The following is a 20,691-nucleotide window of genomic DNA, read 5'->3' on the forward strand; positions in this document are numbered from 1 at the left end:
GATATGATATTAAGCAGTAGATAAATTAGTTTGTGTGATGGCTTTAGAATAAGTCATGCCAGCCATGTTCTATATTGTAACAGTGAGAGGCTGCTGATCTAAATCAGCCATCCAGCTCAGGGTAGTACAATGCAGGCGACAGGAAAATGGTCAGATAAGATCCACATTTCGTCCTAGCCCATCTGAGTAGAGCACCTGGGAGGGGATAGAACTTGCGGCTTGTTTTTGTTAAGAATTTAATGAGCTGCTACATTGTGGTTTGCAGCCTTAGGCCTAGGCCTAAATTAAAAACAGCTGGACCTCTTTTCCAATATATTTGCAGATGGGCCAGAAAACGTCACCATGACAGTCACCCCCACCGGTGAGGTCCAAAAGAAGGGTTCCAACATTACATTGACCTGCTCAGCCCAGTCTAGCCCTGTGGCTGTGCTTCAGTGGATCCACAATGGAGTCCCGCTCAATGTGATGGGCCCCAAGCTGGTACTGGCCAACATTGCAGAGGCACAGAGTGGAAACTACTCCTGCATGGCCAGCAATGCCAAAACCTTGCGATACCTGGAATCCACCACAGCCAAGTTCACTGTAGTAGGTGAGTAGAAGAACCACAAGAGCCAATGGGAAATCAAGGTTTTATACATGAATAGGACGGGTGCTTTAGCAAATACAAAGGGTAGCCATGTACAGTATACTGGTAGAGACCTAGAGAGGCAAATCTTGCTCTAATGGAAAGCAAAGTAGTGAAACTGGTTGTTGCATTCAGTTGAGCTACAGTATTCTTCTGAGGTTCTTGTCAGTAACATGTTTTTCAGATGTTACACTCATTTGATTTTATTAGACTTATAGACTGACCTGTTCTTGTTGAACTAATTACAAGGAGGTTGTTATTAACCTTTCTCCATTTAATGGTGAATATTGCCTGGAAAAGGTTTGTTACAGCCAATTAAACACTTTTAAAACGGTTTCTGTAACTGTAAGATAAAGAATTTGCCGTTAGTCCTGCAGCCCTGTCTCAAAGAGATTGTATCATCCTTATTAAGGTGATACCATGAACAGACAGAATGAAACCTGTTTCTTGGCTTCACGCCCCAAAGGCATAACACCGAACACTGAATGGATTTCATATAATTTTTAAGCATACGGTACAAGTTTCAAACCCAGTGACCTCGTATCATGGCAACTTTGTACGTTCCCTTATAGGTTTTTAAAGCTTGTGAAATATGTGCTCCATGCCATACAGTACAAAGAGTGTATGGCCCTCGGTGTGTACTGAAACTTTTTACAATGGGAGACAGTCTACCATGTTGTGAGTGCCTAAAACCTGCTTGGTTGGGGGGATGGTCTTTCAAAATGCCTGGAGTCCTTGAGTCGTGTATTGTTTTTTCAAAGGAAGAGATATTGTGGGATGTGGGGGTTCAGTTATTCTATGAATGCTCCCCTCTACTTGGTAAACAGTAGTGACTTCAAGTCCAATTATTCCGCCATGAATCATAGTGACACATTTTACTTTTAATGACTGACTAAAGCTGAGGAAATAAGACTTTGCCTCCGAAAATGTTTACCTTCAAGCCTGACACTTATTGGCCAAAGTATTGATTAGGCAGTTATGAGTCACCATTGAGGGCCATGAACTTTGTGTTTAAAACATATTATCTTGGCATTAGTTTTCCAACACTTACTAGTCTAGAAAGAAGATATCAAGATAAACAAGACAGTGGTTTCTCCTGTTCACCTGTTCAGCTGGTCCAAAACCAAAATACAAACTTGCCCTTAGTCACACTTTCAAGTGGTCTAGCATGACAGTGAGCATGTTAATTGCATTATCTATTCATGTACAGTTGAAGTCAGAAGTTTACATACACCTTAGCCAAATACATTTAAACTCAGTTTTTCACAATTCCTGACATTTAATCCTAGTAAAAATTCTCTGTCAGTTAGGATCACCACTTTATTTTAAGAATGTGAAATGTCAGAATAATAGTAGAGAGAATTCTTTATTTCAGCTTTTATTTCTTTCATCACATTCCCAGTGGGTCAGAGGTGTATATACAATCAATTAGTATTTGGTAGCATTGCCTTTAAATTGTTTAACTTGGGTCAAACCTTTCGGGTAGCCTTCCACAAGCTTTGCACAATAAAGTTGGGTGAATTTTGGCCCATTCCTCCTGACAGAGCTGGTGTAACTGAGTCAGGTTCGTAGGCCTCCTTGCTCGCACACGCTTTTTCAGTTCTGCCCACACATTTTCAATAGGATTGAGGTCAGGGCTTTGTGATGGCCACTCCAATACCTTGACTTTGTTGGCCTTAAGCCATTTTGCCACAACTTTGGAAGTATGCTTGGGGTCATTGTCCATTTGGAAGACCCATTTGCTACCAAGCTTTAACTTCCTGACTGATGTCTTGAGATGTTGCTTCAATATATCCACATAATTTTCCTTCCTCATGATGTCATCTATTTTGTGAAGTGCACCAGTTCCTCCTGCAGCAAAGCACCCCCACAGCATGATGCTGCCACCCCCGTGCTTCACGGTTGGGATGGTGTTCTTCGGCTTGCAAGCCACCCCCTTTTTCCTCCAAACATAACAATGGTCATAATGGCCAAACAGTTCTATTTTTGTTTAATCAGACCAGAGGACATTTCTCCAAAAAGTACGATCTTTGTCCCCATGTGCAGTTGCAAACCGTAGTCTGGCTTTTTTATGGCGGTTTTGAAGCAGTGGCTTCTTCCTTGCTGAGCGGCAGAGTTTTAATGACTCCAACCTAAGTGAATGTAAACTTCCGACTTCAACTGTAGGCAATTTGGTTCTGCTTGGTTGACAAGTTTTTGGTACATCAGGGCATTCAAAGACTCATTGTAAAATAACATTTGATTTGATGTCACATTTTATGGAAACGTGGCCTGGTATAAGCTGGACAGTGATATAGTAGCTACCCACTGGGCACAGATGTCAAATCAACGTCTATTCCACATTTGTTCAACGTAATTTCCTTGGAATGACTTGGAAACAACGTTGATTCAACCAGTGTGTACCCAGTGGTTAGATGTAATGTCATTAAGGTATAATGAAAGTACAATGTCTTCCAATTTAGTAGTCATCGTTAAATCCATCCAACTGAACTCTAATGAATAGTTCATCAAGCTTCATGGGGTGTTTATGTTCTAAATACTTTGTGGTTCTAGCACTCTGGTAGTTGTGAGTGAAACAAGCTGTTTCTCAGAGTGTTATCATCTGGTCTGTATAAACCCTAACTCCATTTTCCCCCTGTGTTTGTAGAGGCCATATCCGGCACTAAGATCACAGGCCCCAATGGAACGCTCGTCGCAGGTATTAGCACGGCCACCCTGAGCTGCCAGGCAAGCGCCGGCACCGCCGGCACCCGAGAGTGGCTGAAGAATGGCGTGGCACTGTCTCCTAGCAACAGGGTCGTGGTCTCGGCAGACAAGAGCTCGGTCATGATCGAGCCAGTGCAAAAGGAAGACAGTGGGGAGTACCAGTGTAAGCTGACCAATGCTGTGAACACAGACTCTGCCAGCCTCAAGATACTAGTCAACTGTGAGTATAGGCATCCTGACCATTAACACCAATAAACACCAATAAACAAAGTTTACTTTATATTCTGCTGTATATTCATAATGTTACAGTTATCCAAAAACAAAAGCTTTGTGTTTTACCCAAATCCATGATAAACTTTCTGAATGCTACAGTGTACTATTATTGAGGTCAGATGGCCAAATCCAGGTGAATTTCAGGTATAAAGCTTATGAAGGGAAAAGCTGAAATTCTCCTTTCCTGTATCTCAGTTGGTCCTGAGGCTGTGTCCGTGAAGGGGGAAATTGCCGTAGAGGTGAATGCCCCTGTCACGCTGAAGTGTACCTCAGTCTCCCTCCCTGCTGCCACCTACACCTGGAAGTTCAACGGGACGCTGACCGGCGTGATGACAGCCGAGTACATCATCGAAGCCGCTGTGTACAAGAACACTGGGATTTACACCTGTGAAGCCAGCAACGCCATCACCGGGCTGAGCACTGCCGTTGCCCACAAGCTGTCCGTCAAAGGTTTGATAGTGGAGGCTATAAGAGTATTCTACCATTTGGCACCATGGTTCTTAGAATGTCTTCTCAACTTTTGTAGGGATATTCTACTCATAAATCATGTACCACTGTACACGTTTATCTCATATGAAGCTGTTGCATTACTTTGAGATGTTCTGATGATGATGATGATGATGATAAACGATGGATTGTTCTTGTGATTCCGCAGAGGAGAGAACACTGGATGATGGTCTCACGGGTGGGCAGGTCGCTGGGATCATCATCGGCGTGCTTATCGCTCTAGTGCTCATCATCGCTGGAGTCCTCTACATGAGACGGAAAAAAAGACCGTGAGTTCTCTTGGTTTTACCTTTGATCCACTTATGCTATTCCATAAAATACAGTATGGCTTTGCAGACACAGCTGTTGTGTGTAATGATACACAATATGTCATCGTCTCTAAATGCTCTTCCTGTGAATCTCCAGTCCTCGCTTCAGTCCTCTCACTCTTTGGCATCCCAGAACTTGTACATCAGGTTGTTACCAAGTATCTTCACTCTGTTCATAGCATCCAAACTCTCTGCACTTCCAAATCCCTGTTTCAGCAAACTCTTTGTAGCGTTTCCTTTGCCTCAACATAGATAAAGATACTGATTTTATTGGATTTACAGCAAGGTTTCATATGGAACTCCAAAGTGTCATTTCTGATCAATCGTCTCGCCAAAGTGAAAGTGATGCAAAAAACCACATCCTCTGAGTTAACTGCCAGTGGATTCAGGAATCATTATCTTAAAGCAAAGAACAAACAGTTTAGTCAAGGCAGACACAGGGTGACACGCCTCGCACATTCCAGCATTTGGCAACAGAAATCTATGAAAACACCCCATTCTGAACAAACCAGAAAGGGAGAAATATAACACAGGTGTCCTTGCTCACGGTTTTGCATCAAAACCCATTTCTCATTGGAACTCCAGCTTGTTGTATTACATGTTCACGTTCTCATTCCTCACCCCTTCCTCGCTAATAAGAGTGTTGTCAGACAGAGCAGACAAAAAAGTCACCTGACGTGAAAGAGATCACTGGAGGTCAAGTGTACCTGCAGAGCACGGTCTACCACCACCACCACTCCAAGGTTCAGAGTTTGTCTCCCTGCTCCTCATCGTCATAATCTGACAAACTCAAAATTGATATTTGAGGCTATTGTTCCATGACGGCGTTCGCACTCCTGGAGGTCATAGACAGGAAAATGCCTGTCTCCATTGACTAAGAATGTCAGGTTTGGATCATTGGCAGGCAATTATTGTAAGGTTGTCAATGGAAAAACAGGAACTCTATAAGTGAAGTTGAACTATTTGGATTGCTCACTTAATTTTTACCATTTTACGGCCCCCTAACCAATTGTGCTATTATGTGTGTTTTTTCGCGTTATTTGTCATTTATTCTGTACATAATGTTTCTGCCACAGTCTCTTATGACCAAAAAGAGCTTCTGGATATCAGGACAGCGATTACTCACCTCGTATTGGACAAAGATTCTTCTTCAACGAGTCGACCGTGAAGGATATTCTACAGACACCCGACAAGGCCCAAATCCTCGTCATTCCCATGAGAAAGAGACAGAGATATCGTGGATGTAGGCCGGGGTGCCTTGTAAGGATCCGACGGCGAGCGAGTAATCTGCCTCTTCCATCAGTCCTATTAGCCAATGTACAATCATTGGAAAACAAAATGGACGACTTAAGATCAAGAATATCCTACCAACGGGACATTAAAAACTGTAATATCTTATGTTTCACCGAGTCATGGCTGAACGACAACATGGATAACATACAGCTGGCGGGATATCCGCTACAGGATAGAACGGCTGACTCCGGTAAGACAAGGGGTGGTGGTCTGTGTATATTTTTAGAAACAACAGCTGGTGCATGAAATCTAATACTAAGGAAGTCTCTAAGTTTTGCTCACCTGAGGTATCTCATGATAAGCTGTAGACCACACTATTTACCAAGATAGCTTTCTTCTATATTTTTCGTAGCTGTCTATTTACCACAACAAACCGATGCTGGCACTAAGATTGCTCTCAATGAGCTGTATAAGGTCATAAGTAAACAGGAGAACGCTCATCCAGAGGCAGCGCTCCTAGTGACCGGGGACTTTAATATAGGGAAACTTAAATCTGTTCTACCTCATTTCTACCAGCATGTTAAATGTGCAACCAGAGGGAAAAAAAACTCTAGACCACCTTTACTCCACACACAGAGACACGTACAAAGCTCTCCCTCGCCCTCCATTAGGCAAATCTGACCATAATTCTATCTTCCTGATTCCTGCTTATAAGCAAAAACTAAAGCAGGAAGCACCAGTGACTTGGTTAATAAGGAAGTGGTCAGATGACGCAGATGCTAATCTACAGGACTGTTTTACTAGCACAGACTGGAATATGTTCCGGGATTCTTCCGATGGCATTGAGGAGTACATCACATTTTATTGATAATTTTTTTTATTTTACCTTTATTTTAAGTAGGCAAGTCAGTTAAGAACAAATTCTTATTTACAGTGACGGCCTACACCGGCCAAACCCGGACGACGCTGGGCCAATTGTGCGCCGCCCTATGGGACTCCCAATCACAGCCGGTTGTGATACAGCCTGGAATCGAACCAGGGAGTCTGTAGTGACTCCTCAAGCACTGAGATGCAGTGCCTTAGACCGCTGCGCCACTCGGGCTTCAGCAATAAGGGCATTGATGACGTCATCCCCACAGTGACCGTACGTACATACCCCAACCAGAAGCCATGGATTACAGGCAACATCCGCACTGAGCTAAAGGGTAGAGCTATCGCTTTCAAGGAGCGGGACTCTAACCCTGACACTTATAAGAAATCCCGCTATTCCCTCCGACGACCATCAAACAGGCAAAGAGTCAATACAGGACTAAGATTTTATTGTACTATACCGGCACCGATGCTAGTCGGATGTGGCAGGGCTTGCAAACTATTACAGTCTACAAAGGGAAGCACAGCCGCGAGCTGCCCAGTGACACGAGCCTACCAGACGAACTAAATCACTTCTATGCTCGCTTCGAGGCAAGCAACACTGAAGCATGCATGAGAGCATCAGCTGTTTTGGATGACTATGTGATCACGCTCCCCATAGCCAATGTGAGTAAGACTTTTAAGCAGGTCAACATTCACAAGGCCACAGGGCCAGACGGATTACCAGGACGTGTACTCCGAGCATGCGCTGACCAACTGGCAAGTGTCTTCACTGACATTTTCAACATGTCCCTGACTGAGTCTGTAATACCAACATGTTTCAAGCAGACCACCATAGTCCCTGTGCCCAAGAACACTAAGATAACATGCCTAAATGACTACCGACCCGTAGCACTCACGTCTGTAGCCATGAAGTGCTTTGAAAGGCTGGTCATGGCTCACATCAACACCATTACCCCAGAAACCCTAGACCCACTCCAATTTGCATACCGCCCCAACAGATCCACAGATGATGCAATCTCTATTGCACTCCACACTGCCCTTTCCCACCTGGACAAGAGGAACAGCTACGTGAGAATGCTATCCATTGACTGCAGCTCAGCGTTCAACACCATAGTGCCCTCAAAGCTCATCACTAAGCTAAGGACCCTGGGACTAAACACCTCCCTCTGCAACTGGATCCTGGACTTCCTGACGGGCCGCCCCCAGGTGGTAAAGGTAGGTAACAACACATCTGCCACGCTGATCCTCAACACAGGGGCCCCTCAGGGGTGCGTGCTCAGTCCCCTCCTGTACTCCCTGTTCACCCATGACTGCATGGCCAGGTACGACTCCAACACCATCATTACGTTTGCCGACGACACAACAGTGGTAGGCCTGATCACCGACAATGATGAGACAGCCTATAGGGAGGAGGTCAGAGACCTGGCCATGTGGTGCCAGGATAACAACCTCTCCCTCAATGTGATCAAGACAAAGGAGATGATTGTGGACTACAGGAAAAAGAAGAGGACTAAGCACGCCCCCATTCTCATCGACGGGGCTGTAGGGGAACAGGTTGAGAGCTTCAAGTTCCTTGGTGTCCACATCATCAACAAATTATCATGGTCCAAACACACCAAGACAGTCGTGAAGTGGGCACGACAAAGCCTGTTCCCCCTCAGGAGACTGAAAAGATTTGGCATGGGTCCTCAGATCCTCAAAAAGTTATACAGCTGCACCATCGAGAGCATTCTGACTGGTTGCATCACCGCCTGATATGGCAACTGCTCGGCCTCCGACCGCAAGGCACTACAGAGGGTAGTGCGTACAGCCCAGTACATCACTGGGGCCAAGCTTCCTGCCATCCAGGACCTCTATACCAGGCAGTGTCAGAAGAAGGCCCTAAAAATTGTCAAAGACTCCAGCCATCCTAGTCATAGATTGTTCTCTCTGCTACCGCACGGCAAGCGGTATCGGAGCGCCAAGTCTAGGTCCAAAAGGCTTCTTTAACAGCTTCTACCCCCAAGCCATAAGACTCCTGAACAGCTAATCATGGCTACCCGGACTATTTGCATTGTCCCCCACACCCCACCCCCTCTTTTACGCTGCTGCTACTCTGTTTATTATCTATGTAAAGTCACTTTAACTCTACCCACATGTACACATTACTTCAATTACCTCGACTAACCGGTGCCACCGCACATTGACTCTGTACCGGTACCCCCTGTATATAGCCTCCCTACTGTTATTTTATTTTAATGCTGCTCTTTAATTATTTTATATTTTTTTCATAAAACTGCATTGTTGGTTAAGGGCATTTCACTGTAAGGTCTACACCTGATGTATTCGACGGATGTGGCAAATCAAATTTGATTTGATTTGATTTCAAACAAGGAAAGGGAAATATAGCTACAGGGATTACTGATGCAAAGACCAACCGCCTTTATCCAGACAGGAAGATGAGCCTCCAGATAACCAACCAGCATAACATGCATTTCACAAAAATTGCAGACTTCCTGCTGGATAACTAACAAGCTGACAAAAAGATAAAAAACACAAAAGATACAACATTTTACTTGAGTTCACTTCATTGTCATGTTTACAGCCAGTGAACAAGGGGAATGCAGTGTGGTGTTAAAAGCAGACCTGATTGGTTAGGTTTAGACCACCCTGTGTGCACAACTGGGTTCACACAGATGCACACCTGTTTATATGAGAGAGGGACTTGCAGGTTCAAAGCCCCAAACACGATCCTGTTCCTGATTAGTGTGATAGGTGACTGGTAAATTAGTTCACAGCAGGCCAGGCCCCTATGTAAAATGGGGGGGATTAGAGATGACAGGTGCCGATAGTGTAGGTTTCTGGTAAAGGTCACTGTCACTGTCTTTATAGTGAGCAGATTATTTTCTCCGGTAGAGGATACAGGTACAGTTGAAGTCGGAAGTTTACATACACCTTAGCCAAATACATTTAAACTCATTTTTCACAATTCCTGACATTTAATCCTAGTAGAAATTCCCTGTCTTAGGTCAGTTAGGATCACCGCTTTATTTTAACAATGTGAAATGTCAGAATAATATAATAATAATAATAATATGACATTTAGCAGACGCTTTTATCCAAAGCAATTTACAGTCATGTGCGCATACATTTTTACGTATGGGTGGTCCCGGCGATCGAACCCACTACCCTGGCGTTACAAGCGCCATGCTCTACCAATTGAGCTACAGAGGACCACCTTAATAGTAGAGAGAATTATTTATTTAAGCTTTTATTACTTTCATCACATTCCCAGTGGGTCAGAAGTTTACATACACTCAATTAGTATTTGGTAGCATTGCCTTTAATCTGTTTAACTTGGGTCAAACGTTTCGGGTAGACTTCCACAAGCTTCCCACAATAAGTTGGGTGAAGGTCAGGGCTTTGTGATGGCCACTCCAATACCTTGACTTTATTGTCCTTAAGCCATTTTGCCACAACTTTGGAAGTATGCTTGGGGTCATTGTCCATTTGGAAGACCCATTTGCGACCAAGCTTTAACTTCCTGACTGATGTCTTGAGATGTTGCTTCAATATATCCACATCATTTTCCTTCCTCATGATGCCATCTATTTTGTGAAGTGCACTAGTCCCACCTGCAGCAAAGCACCCCCACAGCATTATGCTGCCACCCCCGTGCTTCACGGTTGGGATGGTGTTCTTTGGCTTGCAAGCAACCCCGTTTTTCCTCCAAACATAACGATGGTCATTATGGCCAATAGTTCTATTTTTGTTTCATCAGACCGGAGAACATTTCTCCAAAAAGTACGATCTTTTGTCCCCAAGTGCAGTAGCAAACCGTAGTCTGGCTTTTTTATGGCGATATAGGACTCGTTTTTACTGTGGATATAGATACTTTTGTACCTGTTTCCTCCTGAATCGTCACAAGGTCCTTTGCTGTTGTTCTGGGATTGATTTGCACTTTTCGCACAAAAGTACGTTCATCTCTAGGAGACAGAACGCGTCTCCTTCCTGAGCGTTATGACGGCTGCGTGGTTCCATGGTGTTTATACTTGCATACTATTGTTTGTACAGATGAACGTGGTACCTTCAGGCGTTTGGAAATTGCTCCCAAGGATGTACCAGACTTGTGGAGGTCTATAATTTATTTTCTGAGGTCTTGGCTGATTTATTTTGATTTTCCCATGATGTCAAGCAAAGAGGCACTGAGTTTGAAGGTAGGCCTTGAAATACATCCACAGGTACACCTCCAATTGACTCAAATGATGTCAATTAGCCTATCAGAAGCTTCTAAAGCCATGACATTTTCTGGAATTGTCCAAGCTGTTTAAAGGCACAGTCAACTTAGTGTATGTAAACTTCTGACCCACTGGAATTGTGATACAGTGAATTATAATAGAAATAATCTGTCTGTAAACAATTGTTGGAAAAATTACTTGTGTCATGCACAAAATAGATGTCCTAACCGACTTGCCAAAACTATAGTTTGTTAACAAGACATTTGTGGAGTGGTTGAAAAACTAGTTTTAATGACTCCAACCTAAGTGTATGTAAACTTCCGACTTCAACTGTAGATTTATTTCTCAGGTGTACACTGAATTTGTTTAACCATGTTCTGATATACGTTACATGACACTTTTACAGAGTATCCAAGACTGATTTAAGCAACTAAGATATGATTCTGTTGATATTTGCTAGATCAATACCATGACAACATGTTTACAGTAGATAACTGTGATATGTCACTCACAGATAAACCACTGCCAAAGACCTGCATATGTATTTATGCTGGCTCACTCTACTCATTCTGCCTGGCCTTATCAGCCTGGATCAACGCTGTGGGTTTCAGTATTTTGAAAACACAGTCGGACCACATTCCAACACTCTCTCTAGCATCACACTCAGGAGAGGAAGATTCCATCTCAACAGCGGGGTCCGCCTCTTTTCGCTCCTCTCTGAATCACCTTAAGATAACAAGCTGTCGGAATGTTTTGCCCCAGGAGTGGAACGGCCCCTCCAGCCGAGCTTAAGCCCCTCTCCTCACTTCAGATTCAGAGATTCAGTGTTTAATAGTCACATGTACAGAGTTGCAGGTGTGATTGCAGGGTACAGTGAAAATCTTAGGCTTCGAGCTACAACATGCAGGACTAAGTGAAATAAAATAATGGAACTGGTAATAAAAAAGAAATAGCACTATACACATAATAACAACTGTGGCGGTGATGAATAAATAAATAAAGTAGTTGGGGGGGGGGTTGTCCATCGGGGGAGTAACAGGGGGGAGGGTATAGCAGGTAGCTGACTAGTGGTGGCTATTCAGCAGTCTGATGGTCTGACGGTAGAATCTATTGGCCAGTCTTTCAGTTTTTGCAATGATGCTCCTGTACTGCCCGCGTCTGAGTGATTGAAGCAGGAAGAACAGGGCATGGCTTGGATGGCTGGGGTCCCTGATGATCTTCTTGGCCTTCCTACAGCACCTGGTGTTGTAGGTGTCCTGTAGGGCAGATAGTGTGCACCCAATGGTGCGTTCGGCTGCACGTATCACCCTCTTAAGAGCTTTGCGGTCCGCGGCAGTGGAGTTTTGCCGTACCAGGCTGTGATGGTGCTGCTGTTGAACACTGTGAGGGCCCTCAAGGACAGGCCTATTTTCTTCAGCATCCTGAGGTTGAAGAGTCACTGTCGCGCCTTCACTACGGTGTCCATGTGGTTAGACCATTTCAGCTTCTCTGAGATGTGTATGCCGAGGAATTTGAAATTATTGATCGTCTCCACGGCGGCCCCATTGATGAGGATGAGGGCGTGTCCAGCCTGGTTCCTCCTGAAGTCCACAATCAGCTCCTTTGTTTTGCTAAGAGGTTGTTTACTGGGCACCAAGCCATCAGAGGGCCTACCTCCTCCCTGTAGGCTGTCTCGTTGTTGTTGGTGATCAGGCCTACTACTGTCGTGTCGTCAGCGAACTTGATGATGGAGTTGGAACTGTGTGAGGCCACGTAGTCATGGGTATACAGGGAATACAGGATGTGTTGAGGATCAGTGTCGAGGAGGTCATGTTGCCTACCTTTACCACCTGGCGGCCTGTCAGGAAGTCCAGGACCCAGTTGCATAGGGAGGAGTTTAGACCCAGGGCCATGAGCTTTGTAATGAGCTTATAGGGCACTATGGTATTGAAGCCTGAGCTGTAGTCGATGAACAGCATCCTCACATATGCATTCCTTTTGTCCAGGTGGGTAAGGGCAGTGTGCAGTGCAATAGCGATTGCGTCGTCTGTGGATCTGTCAGGGCGGTAGGCGAATTGGAGAGGGACGAGTGTGTCGGGGAATGAGAAGGTGATGTGGTCTTTGACCAGACTCTCGAAGCACTTCATGATGACGGAAGTGAATGCTGCGGGTCGGTAGTTATTCAGTTCAGTTACTTTCCCTTTCTTGGGCACGGGAATGATAGTGGACATCTTGAAGCAGGTGGGGATAGCGGCCTGAGCTAGGGAGAGATTGAAAATGTCAGAGAACACAACAGCCAGCTGGTCTGCACATGCTCTGAGGGTACAGCTAGAGACGTCGTCTGGGCCGGCAGCCTTGCGAGGGTTAACACGTTTGAATGACTTACATATGTCGTCAGTGGAGACGGTGAGTGTGTTGTCATCGGGGGCTCTCCTTGGCAGCTCAGGGTCATTGTGCTCGAATCTTGAGAAAAAGGTGTTTAGCTCGTCCAGTAGGGTGGCGTTGGTGACCGTGATGTGGCTGGCATTCTTTTTATAGTCTGTGATCGTTAGGAGCCCCTGACACATACGCCTTGTGTCCGACCCGCTAAATTGCTCCTCCCCTTTCTCCCTATACTTGTGTTTCGCCATCTTGATCGATCTGCGTAAGTCATATTTGTACTGTTTAACCAAACAATTGTCCCTGGTCACCTTGCCCTGTTTATAAGCAGCATCTCCCTCTATCAGATTTTGGGTACGTTTTGATGGACTAGAGAGGTGGACAGAGATTGAGTCAGTGGAACAATGATTAGATAAAGGTATGCTCTTCTTTATTGCCATCACTTGGATTTTCCCCCTTTCCAGGGTAGTCACTGGTTATAGGGGAGAGGCTGAGTTGAGAGTATGGTTGGAATGTCACCGTCGTGTCTGCACAGGTCTCTCTCTCGCTTTCTGTCCATCTCCCTCTTCTTCTCACCGCTTCTGTCTTTTACTGTCTTTTACTCTTTCTAACATTCTTACTCAACATTCCTCTCTTCCACTTGGTTCCCTCTGTCCTCGCTTACCTTCCACTATGACTTAAAGTGTCCTCCATAGAGTTTGTCCTGAGGGTCATTCCTTACGGAAGTACTCATATTATCTGAAGGCATGCCGTAATTCAGCCATAGTAATGGTACACGGGCATACCTGCAGGATCAATGTGAAAACTGGCAAGTTAATGAGTCATCCTCTTCCTGTGTTTGTCCCCATTATTATGTCTACTGCTCTTATCAATGGCACAAAACTAGGCTAGATGCTTAGGTGCTTTCTGAGATGAGATCCCAGCATTAAAAAGGTTACAGTACCTACCAACACTGCTCGTGTTCGTCAGGGCATTAGGATTTGTTCATGAACCATTTAAACTTGTAGGAATTGGCCTATATGGATAGGGCTAAAAAGAAATGTTTCTTACAGAAGAAAGATGAAAACCGTATGCATGACCATGGTAGCAATTAAAAGGAAACAGTTTAGAGATTATGGGAAAATTATTAGACTAAAGGCAAGGACAAAACAGTTAATCTGACACAAGACTGAATCCAAACATTACACTGTTGATTGTATGTGCATTTTACATTTACTGTACTTTTCGCCGCATTTGTTGATAACGAAATCTGGAAATACTCTGGATACATTCAGTAACATGATAAGAATATTCATGGAAGATTTGGGGTAGGTACAACATAAGACAAAAAATGACAAGGGTTTGAGTGAGAGGTCTAACTGGTGTCTCCAAGTGGCTACACACCTCTCCAAAGTGTGCACAGCTCCTAAGCAATTTTAATGCACTTTTATGACTCAAAGAAGAGTCTTTAACTATAAGGTGCTAATTCAAGCTCTCCTAGCTGTGCTGTTGAGGAAGTAGAGCAAGCAGACTTGTAGTTATTTTGACACAGGCTCATTCTGTTCAGAACAACCCAGGGTATGACTCCACGTCATCTTGTAACTGAACATCAAGCATAGTGATCATAAACATTGACAATGTACTGTATATTACATGAGTTTTATGATACGGAAATGTGAAGTGTTTGGCTTGTTTCTATGGCATAAAAGCGATATTTATTATAATCCCCAACGTCTCATCTTTCAAAATACATTGAGTCCTCTTTATTTACAGCATTTCCCTCACTCAGACAACAAAACATTTGCTCAAATTACCCAATTAGACGGAGGGATGGGGGCAACATCTTGTCGCTCGGGGTGCTCAAGTTCAGAACCGCTGTCAGTCAAAACCCATACCGCGCTGTGAGGCGGAGACTTTGAGCTCTGACGTCATGTACACTCAGTTGACAGTTTATTAGGTACACCTAATGGTTAGCTTCTACAGACAGTGAGTCATGTGGCCGTGGCTTGCTATATAAAGCAGGCAGACGGGCATCCAGGCATTCAGTTATTGTTCAATTGAACATTATAATGGGTAAAACTGTGAGCATGGTATTATCGTCAGTGCCAGTCCCACCAATTCCAGTATCTTAGAAATGGCCGGCCTTCTGGGCTTTTCACGCACAACAATGTCTAGGGTTTACCGAAAATGGTGCGACAAACAAATAACATCCAGTCAGCGGCAGTCCTGTTGGCGAAAAATGCTTGTTGATGAGAGGTCGAAGGAGAATGACAAGAATCGTGTAAGCTAACAGGCCGGCAACAACAGTGGTGTGTAGAACGGCATCTCGGAACGCACAACTCGTCAATCCTTGTCACAGATGGGCTATTGCAGCAGACGACCACACCAGGTTCCACTCCTATCAGCTAAAAACAAGAAGAAGCAGCTCCAGTGCGCACGCGATCACGAACACTAGACAATTGAGGAGTAGTAAAAAAACATAGCCTGGTCCAACGAATCCCGATTCCTCTTGCGTCATGCTGATGGCAGAGTCAGGATTTGCCGTAAGCAGCATGAGTCTATGGCCCCATCCTGTCTGGTGTCAACGGTACAGGCTGGTGGTGGTGCTGTAATGGTGTGGGGAATGTTTTCCTGGCACATGCTAGGTCCCTTGATACCAATTGAGCAACGTTTCCATGCCCGAAGAATTCAGGCTGTTCTGGGGGCAAATGGGTGTCTGACCCGGTCCTAGATGGGTGTACCAAATAAACTATGTATAGCATGTTACTGTACAGCCACTGCGTACCAATTTAGGTGCTTATCAGTGTCCAAATCTGCCATTTTCAAATTAGGAGACACAATTCCTTTGAAATAATAGCTGCCTGCTTTATATTTGTTGCTGTCATGTGGGTATATGACCTAAAATCATGTAATTCAGGTTGTCAAAGTGAAGTTATCATCCCCACAATAGTGAGGCGTCTTGTTTTCTCAAATCCCTTCAAAGCGAGGTCATCATTACAGTAATCGCCACTATTTTATTTTATGTTCTGTTTCAGGATCGAGTCGCCCTACTAGAAGAGTGCCCAGAGGAAAGCTGGTAAGCCGCTCTTTGATAACTCTATGTTATCCTCAAGTTGTTTGATTTCCCTTGTCAGGCAACGCAGGCTAGCATTATCCTGTGTTGTGACAACAGTTATCAAGGCTGTCTCCACTGACCTGGGACAAACATGCCACTCCCTATCACTCACATTTGACCTGAAAGGCCTCTGACTTTCAGATAAGAATGTTGACTTTATACGGAGGGAGTGGGTACCAAGTCTGGCACCAAGTCCGAGTCTGGCATAGCTACAGTAAATCAGTGTGTCCTTTCATCTGAATGAACAAGTAATGCAAAGGTCCTCATTGTTGTTATTATTTAATTTTAGCCTATTAGCATTTTGGGAGTTGAAGTAGAACAAAAGCCATTAGATACTGTATAGCCTAACTATTGCCAATGTTCACCTAAGAGGTGAAAGACTTTCAGACGAGGGATGATGAATAAAAAGTTATTTAACTTCAGAAGTTGTTCTTGTTGTTGTAAGTATCACTTAGTGGTAAACTATGAGTCATGTGACCCCTTTCTTCTTCCCCACAGGAGCTATCAGCCCAAAGAATCAGCCAATTATTCCCCTCAAGATCAATCTCTGCAGTCAGGAAGACCACTCAGGTGGAAACCTCCCCCAGGTCTGTCCAGCCATACAAACTATTAATCACAAAGTCCACATAACCCCAGTGGTCACAACATCACCCCTCCCTAACCCTCACACATCAGAGGACCTGGTCATCTCCTTTGAAAATGGTGGTGTGTGTCTGGAACTCTGGGTCCTTGGGCTTGGATTGGACCAGAAAGCTCCAACATATCTATCCCATCTAACATCTATCTGTCTGAAATGACTTATTTTCCTTCACACACCTTCCCTCCTCTCCATCCATCCCATTGGCTAAGGTAAACAGCTTCCAACACTCCCTGGGATGCTGACTCTTCCTCTCACAAAACAGAGGAATGTCATCGCATACATCAATTTCTCCACACATTCCTTGGGAAATGAATCGCATCATAGACTTGAGCGATGGTGATGTCCTGTCCGTCACAAGTGATCCTTTCAGCTTTGAGAAACTGGAGGAGGATTTAGTGGTGCAATACATTGGAGTCCTTAGTCACTTGGTCACTTCTCACTGATTACAACATCAAGGCGAATGGGCAAGTATCGTCTGAAACTTTCTAACACCTGACGGACACAGGTTTGTAAATCTGACGTTACCACAGCCGGGTGTCTGCTTGATCCCAAGGATTGCTTTTTTTCCCTTTTATTTTTTGGTCTTTACTTCTCCAAGATCTGCTCGTAAGATCTTAATGTGAAGACAGCAATGACAAGATCCAACACGCAGCAAATGTTCGGGGGAGAAAAGAAAGGTAGGAATTTTTGTGGGCAAAGACATTCTTTGGTTTTGGAGGGAAAATGTGTGTGCTTCAGGGCTATTGAGTTTCGTTATTTGCTGTATTCCACTTTTCAAATGGATCCATCGTTGAAATTGGAATATTGTTTTTATAATTTGGGCTTTTGTAGTTTAAACCAAAAAAATACATAACTATGTTTTAAGAAACATGAATGAACAAGTGCCATTTTATGTTAACTGTAACACAACCCCTTTTTACCTGCTTCTTAGCTTTGTTTTTTTTGGAACCCTCAGATGAATACACTGAGCTGATGATGTTCTTTTATCTAATGAATGATAATGAGTTGTTTGCTGTCAAACAATTAGTTGTTTAACAGCTCACACAGGTGTGTGACACTCAATCATACACACCTTCAATTAGAACACACAGTACTATGGGTTAAGAGTTCTTTATCTGTTGAGTTTTCTCCCGCCAATCAAAGCCAGTGGGGGGTTTTGCGTTGCATGAACAGTACAGGGCAGTTACTCTGGTAGGCCTGGTGATGTTAATGTCACTTGGCTGTGGAAGGTGTTTACTCTTGTGATTTGACCTACTCTGTTAAAACATGTAATTATATAAAGCATTCGGTCTATTCAAACAGAAAGACACACACATAAAGACAGATACACGGACACCAGAATTTGAAGAAAGTAACCAAATACACTGAACAAAAATATAAACGCAACATGTAAAGTGCTGGTCCCATGTTTCATTAGCTGAAAAAAAGATCCCAGAAATGTTCCATACACACAAAAAACGTATTTCTCTCAAATTTGGTGCACTAATTTGTTAACATCCCTGTTATTGAGCATTTTATCCTTTGTCAAGATAATCCATCCACCTGACAGGTGTGGCATATCAAGAAGCTGATCAAACAGCATGATCATTACACAGGTGCACCTTGTGCTGGGGACAATAAAAGGCCACTCTAAAATGTGCAGTTTTGTCACACAACACACAATGCCACAGATGTCTCAAGTTTTGAGGGAGCGTGCAATTGGCATGCTGACTGCAGGAATGTCCACCAGAGCTGTTGTCAGAGAATGTAATGTTAATTTCTCTACCATAAGCCGCTCCAACGTCGTTTTAGAGAACGTCCAACCGGCCTCACAACCGCAGACCACGTGTAATTACGCCAGCCCAGGACCTCCACATCTGGCTTCTTCACCTGCGGGGGGGTGGTCTGCAATAAAGCACTTTTTGATTGGCTGGGCCTGGCTCTCCAGTGGGTTGGCCTGGATCCCAAGTGGGGGGGCCTATGCCATATCGCTGCCCACCTGCCCAGTCATGTGAAATCCATATATTAGGACCTAATTAATTTATTTTAATTGACTGATTTCCTTAAATGAACTGTAACTCAGCAAAATCTTTGCAATTGTTGCATGTTGAGTTTATATTTTTGTTCAGCATAGATACACTGGTCTTACCACTGCATTTGATATTGTCATATGGCTCATTAGTTGTCAAAGAGATCTAAATAAGAAACTTGATTGACTGAGGAAGAATGCGATTGTTACGTTTTTGTCTAGTTGGTCTAATTCTTGAAGATAAACAGGGAGAAATTGACAACTTTACCTGAACAGTGTTTTAGTGTAGCTGAGCATTTTTATTAAAGGGATAGACCAGCTCTGATGAAAAATGGCACATCGATAAACTGCTCCCTTTGTAAATATTATTTACTTAATGTAAATGTATACTGTAATGAACATTGTATTTTTGGGGCTTTTCATTCGGTCATCTATTTGGGGTTTCTTGCTTTATCTTAATTTGAATATTTCAAATGTCAGAAACTTTCTCAGGTTTTTTACAGAAAGGCGTATTATTCTTTAACGACTGACCAGCCTATATTCATTAATCATTTTTAGTTGTATTTATTATTCTGTTGTTAATGCGATTTGCATGTGTTACAGTCTTGTTTTTTTTCAAAGTGAACTTTTCTACCTATGTCTAGCTAGCCAACCCAGTCGCTGTGTTTCCAAACACCCAATCACCTCTCTCTCTCTCTCGTTCCTGGGATTTGGAATGACAGAACATAAAGGCGGACCAACGGTTCATTTTTGAAATCCTGTGTTTACTCTTTACTGGTGAGATAACTGAGAGGATTTCTGTTTTGCTGAAGTTGGTGTGTGTGTATGCAATGGTGCTCTCCTCTCCTGCCACACCAGTCCCCCTGTTTCTTCACAGATATGCCTCAGAAAGAAAGAAAGAAAGAAAGAAAGAAAGAAAGAAAGAAAGAAAGAAAGAAAGAAAGAAAGAAAGAAAGAAAGAAAGAAAGAAAGAAAGAAAGAAAGAAAGAAAGAAAGAAAGAAAGAAAGAAAGAAAGAAAGAAAGAAAGAAAGAAAGAAAGAAAGAAAGAAAGAAACGATGTAAAGACCTGCTTTAACAACAGAGAATCACTGCGGTGGGCAAGTTGTGTGCTCAGGGTGGGAAACCGACACCCTGAGCTCTGGGGTGGGTTAAATAAAGCATCCATATTTTATCCAAACCATAATAGACTGGATTTGAAACCACATATTTACATTTGAACTGGATTTGATCCTCTTGTAAACACATTCATATAAAATGAGCTAACCTGTCTAGTGTAATTGGAAAGGGAATACGAATGCACGGTTGGATGAACAAACACTACAAGGTGCAGGAAGCTCTTGGTAGTGACAAGTCTATCAAGTCAATTTGCCTGAGTCAACAATGGCTTTTTAAAATATTTGTCTGGTTGGGTGTTAAAACAATGGGACAACTGTGTAACACTGTACTTGAATGTAAAAGAAAACTCAATCAAATGTAAGTGTACAAAAATATATCTGGATCCCGTTTAAAGCTGTCTTTATGTCTTATAAGATTACACCACATCTAGGATCTCAAGCTTTTTGTTGCCAGTGTATTAGTTTTATTGAGTGCAAAGTGTTCTGCTTGTCAAACAACAGTGTGTAGTAAGCCATGAAATCAAATCTACTGAATGTAATGACTTTTTGAGCAATTATCTTGAAAATTAAAGCCAAGAGGAGTTTGTATAATTCTTTAATAACTTGATTGTAACATGTTTGTTGTGGCCATGTGGTTTGAAGGCTATGTTGGGTGTAGGCTACCTCTACCTGACTTTCAATAACCCTGTCACTGTCAGGAAGGTGTGCCTGCCCAGGACATTAGTTCATAAAT

At 43.4% G+C, this 20,691-nt stretch overlaps 1 protein-coding gene across 2 annotated transcripts in view; it reads left to right on the forward strand.

The window, feature by feature from the left end:
* Window positions 1–18,286, forward strand: part of LOC311110368 (cell adhesion molecule CEACAM20-like) — a 29,107-nt gene extending 10,821 nt beyond the window's left edge. Inside the window, exons 4-9 of one of the 2 annotated variants that reach the window (XM_084153001.1) lie at window positions 323–589; window positions 3,273–3,551; window positions 3,800–4,054; window positions 4,260–4,380; window positions 16,115–16,155; window positions 16,693–18,286. In XM_084153001.1, the coding sequence (XP_084009127.1) occupies window positions 323–589; window positions 3,273–3,551; window positions 3,800–4,054; window positions 4,260–4,380; window positions 16,115–16,133 (941 nt within the window). In that variant the 3' untranslated portion in view covers window positions 16,134–16,155; window positions 16,693–18,286. Of the gene's footprint in view, window positions 1–322; window positions 590–3,272; window positions 3,552–3,799; window positions 4,055–4,259; window positions 4,381–5,495; window positions 5,586–16,114; window positions 16,156–16,692 lie in introns of those variants that run through there. The other variant, XM_084153002.1, reaches the window with a different exon arrangement.
* The last annotated feature ends 2,405 nt before the right edge of the window (window positions 18,287–20,691 follow it).

The sequence above is a fragment of the Coregonus lavaretus genome, assembly GCF_964263955.1.
Source record: "Coregonus lavaretus genome assembly, chromosome: 3".
Lineage (NCBI taxonomy): Eukaryota > Metazoa > Chordata > Actinopteri > Salmoniformes > Salmonidae > Coregonus > Coregonus lavaretus.